This window comes from Palaemon carinicauda, chromosome 27, assembly GCF_036898095.1.
Source record: "Palaemon carinicauda isolate YSFRI2023 chromosome 27, ASM3689809v2, whole genome shotgun sequence".
NCBI classification, from domain to species: domain Eukaryota; kingdom Metazoa; phylum Arthropoda; class Malacostraca; order Decapoda; family Palaemonidae; genus Palaemon; species Palaemon carinicauda.
Window position 1 is genome coordinate 137332 of NC_090751.1, and position 15169 is coordinate 152500.

Consider the following 15169-nt stretch of genomic DNA (forward strand, 5'->3'; position numbering starts at 1 on the left):
ATTTGTGGTGGTTATCTCCAGTTTTGTCCACTTTTACCCTTGTTCTATTCAGGGTTACCCAGTCCTTCCTGGTGAGTGCTGTTCCTTTGGGTATGCCTTTGTTTAGGCGGGCAGTGTCTCGTTGGATGGCCATCGGTCACTTTCGTGCCACTTCTCTAGCCTGTGAGCAGCTTCTGGGATTGGTTCTAGTCCATCCACTGACGAGAAGCTTTTGCAGGATTTTAACCTTCGCCTTACTTCTTGATGAATTGTGGAATGAATGCTCAGGGTCATTAAAATGTTTATTCTTTTCAGTTTTTTATAGGGTTTCTCTTCAGATATTGGGTGTTGGGATACTGGATATTTTACATATAAAGATGGTAGGTGTGTTTATTTTATGATACCAGTAATAATCCAACAGGACTTAATTTAGCTTTGGATCTACCTTATGCACATGGCATGACCTTGCCCACACTGGTGCACAGTACTACACAGTAGAGTAACAAAGTGCTGGGGCTGTTTGTATCGGTCTCGGAATCTGTTCCCAACTGCAGATGGAAAGTTTGCAGAGGAGATTGTTCCTAGCTGCTACTTTAAGTTTCCTTTTATTTGTGTACTCTTTGAAGGAGAGTGTTCAGTTAAGGGTGACACTTAAGTAAACTGGGAAGGGGATTTTCCAGTTCTTTGTCACCCCATTTGATCTTTAGTTTTATGTTTGCCTGATAATTGTTCAAGTGGAAGGCCCACACCAGTGTTTTCCAATTATCTGATTCCATGACAGACCTTAAGTTCCCGAATCCCTTGAAGAATTGAACACAGAGCGCAAAGATTTTCATATCATTAGAAAACATCTTTGTCTTTGCTCTCATGACTGGGTCTGAGATGGAGAGATATCACTTCAGCTCAACAACTAGTATGTCAACTGCGCAACACTTGGATAAGCTCTTCATTTCTTTGGTGGCTTTCCGTCGAGTCTTTAATGAAATTTCCTGAACCATGATTGCAAACCGTTTATTTCTTAATACAAGTAAAGGCGCTGATCATGCCATGTGCCCATTAATACTTTCCTATCAGCACCAGATTCCATTTCATAAAATAATAACTATTTTTGGGAGAGTTAAGTACTTTTATCACCTTTGGAAGACATTTAAGAACACTTAAACACAAGAAGGCTCTAAGTAGCCAAAAATTCCTAGCTGCTCCTCATCACATATGTGAAGTGTATTACCAAACCATACCGCACCATACGGTTATTCTTAAAGAGTAGCTTCATTATTCTTCTAGTACAAGAAAGAGAACTACTTTTAGAGCTTCATATATATATCATTTCATCTAATCATATTCTCACTCAGATACTAGAATCTTAAATAGGCAGCCTGGGTGAAAATAAGCTTAAGCCATGTCATCACTAATCCAAGACCATTAGCTAGAGGGTATCTTCTTGGAAGCTAAACAATGATTATTTCTACCAAACTATCTAGTTTTTCAAAGCACCAGATGAAGAATTAACAGCTTTATGCTGTGGAAACAGAAACATCCACAGAATAGGGGTCATTATAATGCTGTGAAAGTCAGGGTAACCTATTGAAAATAACCATTACATGTCATTTAAAATACCCAAATGTTATTCAAGTAAAGTAATCACTCGATAATACTTAAATATTATAATCACTGTTTTAAAAGTGCCTCATAATTAACACGGTAAAAGAGCATAAAAACAAATGAAAGAGTTTAGCATCATAGAAAATTTGTGTTCAACATTTTTTGTAGTAAAAAAAAAAAAAAATCCTATATAGAAATAATTCTTTGACAGTTATTCATAGATCGAGGTACTAACCTGAGCTGCCCTGGCTGCCGCTTCCGTTATGACCTGACCCCAGCGGTTCCTAGCATCCTCTGTATGAGCTGCGAGGTGTAATGTCATACCACCAAACTTAGCCACTGTGAAGGAATAAGGTTTGCCTCCATCTGCTAAGGCATGGACACTGTAATCTAGTAGGTGGACTGCTCCGAGCGGATGCTGCTCCTGTTGGAAGGTTAATTCAATTTAGGGTGAAGATCATTAACTAAGTCATTACAGTATACATAATTTAATTAGTACAAGGTTAAGGTGCTGTCCTGCAGCGCTTATATTATACAATTTCAGCAATAATTCATTGGGGTTTAAATAATTACTTATGCATAATTTAATAGAAAGTGATTTGGATAGCTAATTGAAGTCATCAAAATGGCATATTTTTCCATATTAAAATATGCTTTTGCAAATGTATCATATTTTGTTTTTATAAATGATGAATGTAAAATGTTTTGGTCAACATGTACTGTAAAGTTAATGATCATACAGATTACTTACAGCACAAAGTATGAATATATGGGTGAAATTATAGCAGGTTTATTAGGTAAGACCTACACAGTATTCCAAAGATCTAGTGGCATTATGTCCAGCTGAACATACGACCCGGTCTTCAAATGCAGAGCGGCAGGATTATATTGATAATGAATAACTTCCACGGTAGATTAGGTTAGGCTTTTTATAGATTAGCTTGGCAGTTAAAGATCAAAATTAAAATAGCCTTTTACCAGCTTACTTTGAAGTGTACTGATAAAAAATACAGTCAGTGCACTGTTTAACATGATATTAGTCTGATGAGTAAATACCAGAAAAAAACTAAACTGAATAGAATAACAAAATAAATAAACAGTACTACTGTACTTTTAAGCACATACCTAACAAGTCTCAGCATTTATATTCAAAATCCTGTTATCATTAACTTTCAACCTTGTTATGTAACTTTTAACACATGTACACTATATATCTTGAATATTAATGTAGGCTTTCGAATCAATTCAGACCTTTTCCAAAGTACCTTTGCCAACCTTTACTAATAACTATCAATACAATGATTTTAAGAATGAAAGGGTAAATAGGAAACCTTTTCTAATTGACTTCATACCACAACAGCACAAATTCTGGACTAGGCCTCTGGAGTATGGTGTCAGTATAAGGCTGCTTCCACACAAACAGCCAATTGGCAGGTGAAGGCAGAAATATCCTTAAGGTTAAATATAAAAACCATTGATACCAATGAAAGTTCAGACTGATAGTTGAGGGCACTGGAAGAATCAGTATTATTGTAATTGATGCATTCAAAATTTAAAATTCCATTTGTACCAGCTAAATGGCTGCTTATATGGATGTAGTTTAATGCAATATTGGCTTCCTTTGGTTTTATTCAGTACATTCCTTAAAACATAGGGTCTCCCCTCCAACTTTTAAATAGGTTTAAGCCCACCTTATATAATCAAACTACTATAATTTTAATTAATAAAACTTCATAAGAAGGTATGAAAGGGGTACTATCATATGTTCAAAGAAATTTTAATTCAAATCAGCTGAATCTTCAAGATAATATAACCCTAGACTTCAGAAACCTATCCTCCCCACATTCACCATTAACAAGCCTGGGAATACATAAAAAGCCCTCCTTAAATTTCATAAAAAAACACTATAAAGTATTTACAGTACTGTATACTAATTAAATTTTGATTAAATGCATTTAGTACAGGCATATACAAATTAATTCATTGCTTGTGGAAGAAGTGGTGAAGTTCTCAGCCAGGTAAGGAAGAGTTAATTTGACCTCTCATGCGTTAACGTGAAATATCTTTAGTATCCACCTTCCTATGCTTCAAAAATTACTTTACATGTTACAAACCATTTCCGACTTAAAGTAGTACAGGCAGTGATCCCTCTTGAGAGCAAACCATCGTCTGTGCCACGTTCTGGAGATCGTCGTGGAACCGGGTGGGTGGTGGGCGCCTCCGAGTTTGTACAGGTATCCGGCACATAGCGGGGTTGGGTCTTGGGTTACTAATGGCGTCAGCACATCACAGGTTCTGGCTACTTCTAGACGCAGTGTGTCACAGCCTGAGGAAGAAATTATTGATTAGTGAAGAAAAGAACTTAAACTTATGCTACAGCATTAAGTACTGTGTACCAATGCTATAACTATCGTGCATAAACAATAGGCATTTTATAACTAAAAACAATAATAAATACAGATATGAAATCATTTTATGAAATGGTTCATAACAATGAATAATCTTATATTCATTTATAAAAACAAATTTGTACTTTAAAATGGAGGGGGGGGGGATTTTGCTTGTCAGATCATACAACATTGGTTAAAACCATCTTAGAGGAATAAATTCACCAAGTTACCCTTCCTGTGTTTTTTTCTTCCTTTTGCAATAATTAAGGGTGACAAAACAAAACAGGAAGTATGGGCTGTACTGCTTGAAAATGTAAGTTGAGAGAGAGGTGGAACATGTACAAAGACAATTGATGAGGAGAGAACCTTCAAAATTCTAGTCAAGAACAAGCAGGAAAAGGATGCAGAGTTTTACAGTTAAATGAGGTGGAAGGATAAATTTCAGATGGCAAAGGTAAAGGAAGATTTTGGCGAAATGTAAACGGAAATTTGATACAGCCACCTGATGAAATAAAATGTTCAGGAAAGAGATGATGAGAGATGTACAAGGGGTAAAAGATATAAAAGATGAGAATGGGTAAAATGGCACATTTGCAATATTTTATATCTTTCCTAACTGTAAAAACCTGGAGCATTTTACGTGGAAGTATTATTTCAGCGATAACCGAAACTAGCCGATAAAGCTAGTTAGCGGAGGAGGTAGCGGGGGGTAGGCCAACCTACCCGCTCACACCAGCACAAGTAAACAACCATCACTTTGCAATTGTGGAAGGTTCAGGGGTGAGGTGATGGCAGGATCAGTACAGTATGTGTAAAGAGCTCCAGTGGAAAAATAAAAATGATTTCAAATTTGTCATTTGCTCCGGCACTATATACAAACCTTATGCTCTTTACGTAGGAGACTCACTCCATGGTGGGTAGAAAACCTAAAACTAACTGGTTGGTTACTGACCCAGGGTGACACTGCTTCACATGAGCTGTTTTAGAGGGCACCTTGACACCTTGTGATCCTTGTAGGATGATGGGCTCGGCAATCTGTGTTAGGTGTAGAATTTAGCAATGTGATTTGACCAGGTAAGCGTAATTTTGGAGCCAAGCTCCTTACTAAGCTCCTAACTTAACCTAGACATTGCCCGACTCCCCCTCGCTTGGAGAACTGGTACATAAATATATAAAAATACAGTATATCAGGCTATGCAAAGGGCATGGTACCCACCTACAGTCAGAGAAGGTCAGCTTGCAAAGTTCTTTGGACGCTGCACCCCAAGAGAGGAGGGTGAAATATGAAGTGGCCAGACACTCACACATTCATACTAGACTGACTCGGGGGTAACATCTGCTCTCAACCAACTGCTAGTTGTGGGCTATGACTTGCAGGTAGTGGGCGGTGAACGTTGTTTGTCGCTTCCACATGCCTGCTTGCAAAACCTGCATCACAGAGAAATTAGATTTGAACACCAGGAATGTGCTGAAATCCCTCGTGTTGTGAGCACGGGCACAACGACTAGGCAATGAGGAGCCTGGATGTATGGCTTTCTCGATTACCTGTCTGGTCCAAGAAGAGTTCTTTGTAATCTTCATGGCTCTCCCCATACTCACAAAGACCCTGCTGATCTGAGGGCGTGCTCTGGAGGTTCTTTTCAAGTATTTCCTCAGTGTCCTAACAGGGCAGAGTACCCGTTAGTCTGGGTCATCTCTTACAGAATGGAGAGACTCAATCTAGAAGAGCCCAAATCTAGGATGCGCTTCAACCAAATTTTGAGTCTTAGCTACAAACTCAGGGTTGAAACAGAGTATCACTTGCCCCTATCCCCTTGAATGAGCGATGTCATAGGACAGACCATGTCACTCGCTGACTCTCTTGACACAGGCCAGGACTAGGAGAAAGACCGTCTTCAGGGTCAAGTTACAATCTAATACTTGACGAAGAGGTTCGTAAGGTGCCCCTTTCAGTGAGCATAGTACTGTGCTTCGCTATGTTCAAAGATGGTGGCCTGACTTCCGACTGAGGGCATGTGTGCTCGAAGTTCAGTATGAGGAGAGACAATTCCGTGAGGGAAAACGTTAATTCCATTCAGCTTAAAAACAAGCCTTAAAGCCTAGTGATAGCCTTCTACTGCTGACACCGAACAAAGTTTTTCCTCCCTGAGGCACAGTATACCGAAAACTTCGCTATCGTTGGAATAGGGGCACTGAGTGTAGAGATACCACATTCATGACACCAACCATAAAAGATGGACCACTTTGCCTGAATACTGAGGCAGACAAGTCCTGGAGGTATCCTGCCATTCTCTTTGCAACTGGTCTTGAAAAGCTTTAATTTGCAGAGAGAATCAATTAATGGAAGATCTCCACATGTGTGGAGAAAGTTCTCTCTGTGCCTACTGTGAGCAGATGCCAAAGGTCCGGAAACCATTCTGCATGTTGCCACAATGGAGCTACTAGGATCATTGAGATATCTTCAAATGTCCTGACTTTGTTTAGAAGCTTCCTTAGAAGGCATAAGGGGGAGATTACATACACATCTATTTTGTCCCAGAGCTAACTGTTGTTTCAAAGACCATTGAGAGCCTACTACAGTCAGCCTGTGCTTTACACGAGTTTATACTTTGTGATTTTGCTTATATGCAACACAGAAAACTGCAATACCTATTAAATAAAAAATCTTACGGCATCAAGATTCCAAATAGCCTGCGCTCCTTTGCATTGGCTTGCTTTGTGTCTCTTCCCTCTCTCCACTCAGCTTGTCCAAGCTCTTGCTGACTCAGACTCACAGCCCTCACACCGTCATTATTCAAACTGTACATCCATTTACTTGTGGTAAAAAATTACAGCTACATTTGAAATAAACTGGATTCTGATTAAACTGGTGTTGCATTTAACTGTATCCAATAATAATGCATGTATTATTTACATTTTAGTATTGTCTTTGTACTGTAAATAAAAATATAGCGGAATATAATTTTTCCCATAGTTTACGTTTATGCTTTCCAAATCAGCTGATTAGGGGCTTACTAGCAAGGATATTTTGTATTTCCTAAAGAAACAACTATTACTTGATCTATCATTTTCCAATTAGCATACTAATTTCAATAGTTTTGTTTGAAATACTTGTTTCATATTTTATTTACTGTCAAGTTGAATCGCATATAGAAGCACGATAATTTAGTTTTTAGCTCTGTGATGCTTAATTATAAAGCTTAGGAAATCATTTATATCGTGTTATAACAAAATTATATTCTTGGTTTTCAGTCACTTCGTAATATCTTCTAAATTCAACATTTACAAATGTAATTACAGTACACAATTTGCACATTCAAAAGGTCCTCACTATATTTTCTTTTTCAGTTGCCACTGTAGAAAACGAATGCGTAGATGGCCATTGGGAATCAACTTCTCTAGGGAAGTTAGATGTCCCAGTAGCCATTCCTGCTGGCAACTTGTCTCACATGAAAAAGGATTGAGCACCCGCTCAGTCTATTTGTTACTCAGACGGGAAAACTTTGCTTAGTTTAATTATGATTTCCATCCCTAGATATACCATCTCATGAGAAGGTTGCAGGTGTGACTTCTTGTAATTTACCACAATCCCCAGATCCTGGCAAACGGTAAGAAGCCTGTTTTGGAGGAGAAGGGTCTCCCTCGAATCTGCTAGAACTAGGCAATCATTTAGATAATGATGCAAACGAATGCCATTCATGTGAACACAGGTGGACACCAGGGTAATCACCCAAGTGAACACCTGAGGTGCTGTAGACAAGCCGAAGCATAGCCTCTTGAACTGGTATATCTATCTATTCAATGTGCATCTCGGGTACTACCTAGAGATCTAAAGATATCACGAAGTCCTAGGTTGCATGCAGACCTCTGTCAGGCAGAGGAGCTCACCCACCCACCTTGCTAGTGCTTGGTGAATGGGTGCGCAACACACTGCGAGACACGGGTTTGTGCTCATGCCCAAGTGGCACGGGCCAGAGTACTCTCGTACGACCTGCCTCCCACAGAAGCCTGGCAGATAGCGTTATGTGGTCCTACATAAGGAAGTATTAGCTCTTGAAAGGCAAGTAAAGCTGAGGGAAACAGGTTGTACCAGCAACATATCCAGGGGAAAAATAGTTTTCCCTTCCAACTTATCGGAAACTCAGATGGGCTCTGGGCTACTTGCCCAGCTAACTACTGTACCCAGTAAGGTAACCAACACCTCCCAAGGATTGTGTCTGTTGCTCCAGCCGAAGGGTTGGCAAGTTCAATTGAGAGAAACAAGGAACCTTGACGCTCAAGTGAAAGGTCAATCGCTGTTGAGTCATGCAACCAGTTGCAAGCAACTACTCTGTAGTGGGGAAGCCTGTCCTCCAACTGCCTTCAATCTAATGGGAGTTGGTCGTGTAAGTATACCTGAGGATCGGTAACACCAGGAATGGCCAGTACTCTCTAGAGGAAGATGGTATTGTAGCGAATCTCCTTAGCAATAGCTGTCAAGCAAGATACCAGTCACTAACGACCGATCGCACACAACTACTTCTGAGGGGCAAGACCGAGACATATCTTCAATCCACTGTCTGACAGGTAATTGTAAGTTCAGGTCCATCTACAAACCAGCAACACAGACTGCCAAGGCAGGACAAACATATGAGTGTAGCGCGAATGTTTCTGGCCAAATTATCTATAAACCTTTTGCTCAACTTTCTGTCACCCTCCTCTGTGTAATTTTCCTCTCGGGATACATATCCAAACATCACAGATTCTGTTCCTTGCAACGACTGCACAGTACCAGCCAAAGGCTGTCGCCATGGGTGTACCAATCTCCTTCCAATTCTTTCTTCAACTTATCAAACAAAAATATATAAGCCAGTTTCTTATAGGGATAATATTCCTCATAAACATGTTGCATGGTTGCAATTGTGATAGCCACCTTCAGTTTATGATCAATTCTTTGTCGTTCTGACACCAACTGCATGAATTCTTGAGTGCAGCAACTGGAATTTGATTGGAGAACATTGATCAATGTTCACAATAAGACTTCCTTCTTCCTCAGATTCGCTTGTGCAAAGTTTCAGAGTCTAAGTCTAAGTATTCTTAATACATGTTAGGAAGGAACTGCCGGGAATAAAGGATTGAGGGTAGACTACCTATGTCAGGTTACGGTAGGAGGGTAATGCATAACCTGATTTCCCGTAAGGAATAAAACCATCGAATCTTATAATTCATGATTTATTTCTTAAACTTTAGGCCAGTTGATTTTAATCGTAAGCCGGTTAAAAGGTTCTAACAGGAAAACAAGAGTACAGTATGTCTTAACTCTACCGAGCTGAAATAAAAAATGACGGTTGCTTACCATTGCTGGTGTAAGCAGGATTGGTCTAACCCTGCTATCCCCCTCCAATAACTAGCAGAGGGAGGTTAAACATCGCAAAAGCTTTAATGGCTAATATTATTCCTACATAAAAAGCGTAAGGTTTGTATACAGTGCCAGAACATTTAAAAGTTGATTGAAAGGAAATGCTGTACAGTACAGTATTGGAATAAAGACAGTAATACTAAATTTTGAACCTTTATTACATGGAGAAAATATTTACAAACTGAATGTTGATTGGACAGGACAACCAATAGGGAATGTGACATAAAATACAGCCAAAAGAAATCTTTGGATAGTTGAAAAGCCCATAGGCCAACCTTCAGGAATTATACAACATTTACTAGAAGCAAGACGAGAACCAGGTAGTGGTGACCTTCCAGATTTTGGATTCTACAATTTTCTAGAGAAGTGATGACAAGGTGCATTCAATAAGGATTATCTGCTCCCTTACTTGCAATGTGCAATGATACTCTCTCTTGATGCCGGATGATGGTAACCAGCCACAGTAATCAATTGATAATATACTCGGTTTCTGTAGTTATCATGCAAATAAGTCTAACAAGCAATATTGGGAATTATTCTTTTTGTGCTTGTGCATTCTATTCTATTGTACCTATTTCACATCTATATGTTTTGTTAAGAGGAAAAAAAGAGAGAAAATAACTTATGTAGATAAAACTGAAGATACTTGTTCAACATAAAGCCCGCAGATACATACTGTAATAGCTATAACTTTGGAAGTCTGACGTTTTTATAATAAGATATCTGCCCTATTAAGTGATGAAGCTAATCTGATACTGTACAGTGAATTTTATTACCATTAGTGAATTACACTACTATCTCTCCACAAAGTAACGAGCTGGACCAACTATATGGAAAAACTTTACTTGTCATGGAAGATAAAAAATGAGAACAAATACAGCTTTTCCAAGATCAATATAAGCTAAACTGAATAAAAAAATATTTTAAAATACAATGAAAGTGTGCTGATGATCCTATACAGTACATGCAAATTTTCACAAAAAGTTTAAAGTGGTTCCAAACACTCATAAAATGTCAAAGTTTACCATAAATTGTGGTAGATTTGAAAGTTTTAAATTTTCTAATATTGAGTTTATTGATGTAAAAAATACGGATCAATAAGCTGTCCAAGATATTAAGGAATAGCTAGTTAGCATAACTACCAAAAAGTACCGTAAGTTGGCCAGGGCACTAGCCACCCGTAGAGATACTACCACTAGAGAGTTATTGGGTCTTTTGACTGGCCAGACAATATTACATTGGATCCTTCACTCTGGTTACGGTTCCCTTTTCCCTTTGCCTACACATACACCTAATAGCCTGGCCTATTCTTTACATATTCCCCTGTCCTCTTCCACCTGAAAACACTGAAATTACCAAACAATTCTTCTCTCAGAGGTTAACTAATGCACTGTAATTGTTATTTCCCCGGAGGGAATTTCGGACCTAAGATTTCTCCCCCCATCTTACATAAAAGCATTGACCTTTATTTTCATCGCAATCAAATAGTTTTTCCATTATCACCCAATTCCTGACGAACGCAGGTGGGAACCTGGGACTTTGGGTGGGCGAAAACAGAAAAAAAAACTTGGTTATTTAACACTTTTGCGATTCCTAAAATGCCACAGACCCTATCACACACACCTAACCTAACCAAGTTGTGGAATGATCTTCCTAATCGGGTAGTTTAATCAGTAGAACTTCAAAAGTTCAAAGTTGGAGCAAATGCTTTTTTGTTGACCAGACGGACATGAGTCTTTTTATAGTTTATATATGACATTTTTGTTGTTGACGTTGTTAATAGTTTATATATGATATATCTCTTTTGACATTACTTTTTTTAGAATGATTTATTGTTAATTTGTTCTCTTCAGTTATTTATTTCCTTATTTCCTTTCCTCACTGGGCTATTTTTCCCTATTGGAGCCCCTGGGCTTATAGCATCTTGCTTTTCCAAATAGGGTTGTAGCTTGGATAGCAATAATAATAATAATAATAATAATAATAGTTCCCAGGTCACATACCTAGCCGAGGGGCCAGAAACCTGCTCAGGTTCCAGACCTACCCAGGGGGCAAAACACACGGATCCCCTACCCAGGTCACAAATTCTAAAAGTAAATCACAAATAATTCTTTACCTTATGATTGACACCTAAGTCTGTTTTCGGTCATTCTTACCATTTGCTCCGCCAGTAAGTAATCAAATTTAAGTACTTTCACTTTAAAAAAGTGAAGTCCATGGTTTCGTTTGATATATAAATCTAAGTGGCGGTAGGTCTAGAAGTGGTTGAAAAATAAATAATAAAATTTGACCCACCTGACAAAAAAAAACTTGGTGGTTCTATTGTACTGTATTACAGGGTAATATGTACTTCATATGTTCACGGATGTTGTTCTACAACAGCCATTTTTTTCCACCTTCCCCTTCAGTTTCAACTTCACCACCATGACACCATCACCTCAAGATGTCTCCAAGAGGGAACTTGAGGGAAGTACATCAATCTATTTCGAAATTTAGTGAACCACATGAGGTACTAAAGACATTAACTCTCCTCTTTCGCCGTGAAAAAAAAAAAACTTAGGTGACACCTAATTGTTCTGAACGACTACCAAGAGATCCTTACTTTTCAAGTAAGGCTTGTTAGTGGAGAATTTCGGGCAAACGACATTTGGATTGGCCTAACGTTCCTTTCATCTTGAGCGCCAAAAAGACAATTATATGTTCTTTTTGCAGATATAAGTTTTGCCAAGCTTCTATTTAGAAGATTTAATGGCAATTTGACTTTCATCTGATAAAACTGTGGGTACGAACAGGACTGTTGAGTTCTAAACCATTTAACGGTTTTTGAGCATTTCACAATTTATTCAGTTAATTCGTACTTTCTTAATTCCTCTACTAAAAAGCACTAAATTTAAAAAATGAACTCAAACTCTCTCATTGCCGTTTAAATACAAGTTCATATTAAAAAAAAAAGAACAATCATCATTTATATCTAACTCTATCTGTGCCTTGGCCTTATTGTAAACCTCTGTCGTTCATGACATATTTCAGAATCTTTTCAGTCATTAATACTCTTTTTGTTCACAGATATAAAAACGAAATGAAAATGATATATATTTACTAACGGTCACATAAACATAGATATTAACATTTCATAAAAAGCGAGCAACTTAGATTGACATTTAAAATTATACTTTGTGAAAATGTAAGTTTCTCGTGTGAAACTATTTCTAATATCCTAATAATGAAACAAATGTTCCTCTAAGGTATATATAAAAAAACATTGAATATTATTTTTCTAGAGTATTATTTCAAACAGCCAACGCTATCAAAGAAATTAGACTAAATTTTTTGCTTCCCATCAAAATCTACCCATCAAGACTACCGAGTAGGCCTACACAGAGGACTAAAAAATTGGAGCTCAATTGCTTAGCCTTAAAGTTATCTTGACAAGTTACTTTACTTGGGTATTAAAAATCTACAATTATATGCGTCGTATATTTAAAAATAGCAGATTTTGCACCTTTTACAAGGTGCCTCTTCAGCGAGGCACTTTGTAAAAAAGTGTGAAAGCTCCTGCTATTTTTTAGATATACAACGCATATAATTGTGGATTTTTAATACCCAAGATCTTCAGACATGACATGTGTTCAGACATGACATGGTGTTTTATTCAATTTAAGTTACTTGACTCTAAATTATGCTTTTCTGGTCCTTCCTAATCAGGTAGTTTAATCGGTGCAACTTCAAAAGTTCAAACTTGCAGCAAGTTTTTATGTTGAACAGGCTGACATAAATCTTTTAATAGTTTAAATATGAAATATGTTTTTATCTTTTTACTGTTTAAAATATTCTATTTTAATTGTTCATTATTTTCCATGTCGTTTATTTCCTTATTTCCTTTACTCACTGGGCTATTTCCCTTGTTGGAGCCCTTGGGCTTGTAGCAACTCGCTTTTCCAGCTTAGCTTAGGATAATAATAATAATAATAATAATAATAATAATAATAATAATAATAATAATAATAATAATAATAATAATACTCTTTACAAGGCATTATGAGTATTTCGAATTTCACACCGCGCTCATTGTCAAATCCACATTATCGAATCAGAAAACAAGAAATTCTAGTTTTCCTACAATATATATTATAAATATTTTGTCAAAAATAAATATAAAATGCAACATGTTTTGCCATGTCTCTTTCTCCTGTGTCATTTTAAAAGGACTAATGACTAAATTCCCAGATAAATGAGGAAGATGGAGAGTAGGCTTAATAGTTTGGTATTGTACAAGAAGTTATGGATCATAATGGAATCCCAAGCTCAACACAATATATCCTCACAATAAATCAATCCTATTCTATTAATAGGAAAGGATTTTAATTGACCATTAATGAATTTACTACGAGGAATAGCTTGTTGGCGAATAGTTTCGGCACTAGTAAACAAATTTGTTTTTTCCGTCAACAGAAACGACACAATTAGGAAATCGTTCTGTATATATAAATGTCTTGTTAGTCCTTTAATCAACATGAAGGTGGATGTATATTTCATTTAGAGCACTATTCAAAGATACTGTTTACTATTTTTTTGACGCTTTCCGAAAATAAATTCTTTGTATACGATTTTTACCCCAATTCCATCACTAAAATCCACTTTCCTTAGTAAACCCTTGTTTCTTTTCGTACTAAATTGTAACAAATTGATCTTAAATCTTCAATGTTCATTTAACACTACTCTTCCTGTTTCTATTATTGCTACTGACTTAACTATGACTAGTGATTCTAAACGTTATCTACTTTTTATATAAAAATCTATCGTAGTGCAGATTAATGAAAGTGTCTGGACAAATGAAAAAAAAAATACCACGAAGCTTCCAGGCCGAAGACAAAACAGGCGATGACCGATTTCCAGTCACTGGGAGTCTAGTTACGCCCTGTAAAACGGCTGGGAAAAAAAGGTTAAGCAAATGACTAATTAAATTTTTATTGGGATTAATTTGCAGTCGAATTATGTTTTCCTTCACAGACGCCATGTTATTCTTTCGACGTCCGAAGTACAGTAAATATAAGTTTCTTCTCGATTTATAACAAAAAAATTATAGTTTCATTATGGCTTATAGCTTATATACAGTATACTGTGTATATATATATATATATATATATATGTATATATATATATATATATATACATATACTGTATATATATACACACACACCATATATATATATATATATATATATACATAACCACTAGTAAATCCGATACTCTTTTCAATACCTATAAACTATAAAAAAAAAAAAAAAGCAAACGCACATATAAGCCAGATCATCACGCTCTAAATCACATCTTCCAACCAACGAAAAACTATTGTCAATTCTTTCAAGTGAGGCAGATTTGCACCGACTCGCAGCGGTGCCCTTTAAGCTCGGAACAGTTTCCCGATCGCTGATTGATTGTACAATATAATTTTAACCAATCAGATAGCAGGAAACAATTCCGAGCTTAAAAGGGCACCGCTGCGAGTCGGTGCAAATGCGCCTCATTAAAAAAAATTATAACGCCTCCTGCCGAAACCTGACTCACCTGCGTGGGCCAATCTGACGACGTCGGAGTGCGAGGCGTCCAGGACGTTAGCGCCGTTGATGTTGATGATGATGTCCCCGACTTCCAGGCCCGACGTCTCCGCCGGGGTATCGGGTTCGATCGCCGACACAACCACAGGTCGGGAGCCATGGATTCGAAAGCCGAACTCGCCAGAATCACGGCTCACCGTTACTGTCTTGTCGGATTCTGTTGGAAGGGGGGGGGGGTATGG

The 15169-nt window shown here is 37.5% G+C and overlaps 1 protein-coding gene across 1 annotated transcript in view; it reads right to left on the bottom strand.

Moving 5' to 3' along the window:
• Positions 1 to 15169, bottom strand: part of LOC137620454 (microtubule-associated protein futsch-like) — a 150973-nt gene that overhangs the window by 23177 nt on the left and 112627 nt on the right. Inside the window, exons 12-14 of the mRNA XM_068350611.1 lie at positions 14938 to 15144; positions 3696 to 3907; positions 1817 to 2005 (exon numbers count right to left, since the gene is read on the bottom strand). Of these exons, the coding sequence (XP_068206712.1) occupies positions 1817 to 2005; positions 3696 to 3907; positions 14938 to 15144 (608 nt within the window). The remainder of the gene's footprint in view (positions 1 to 1816; positions 2006 to 3695; positions 3908 to 14937; positions 15145 to 15169) is intronic.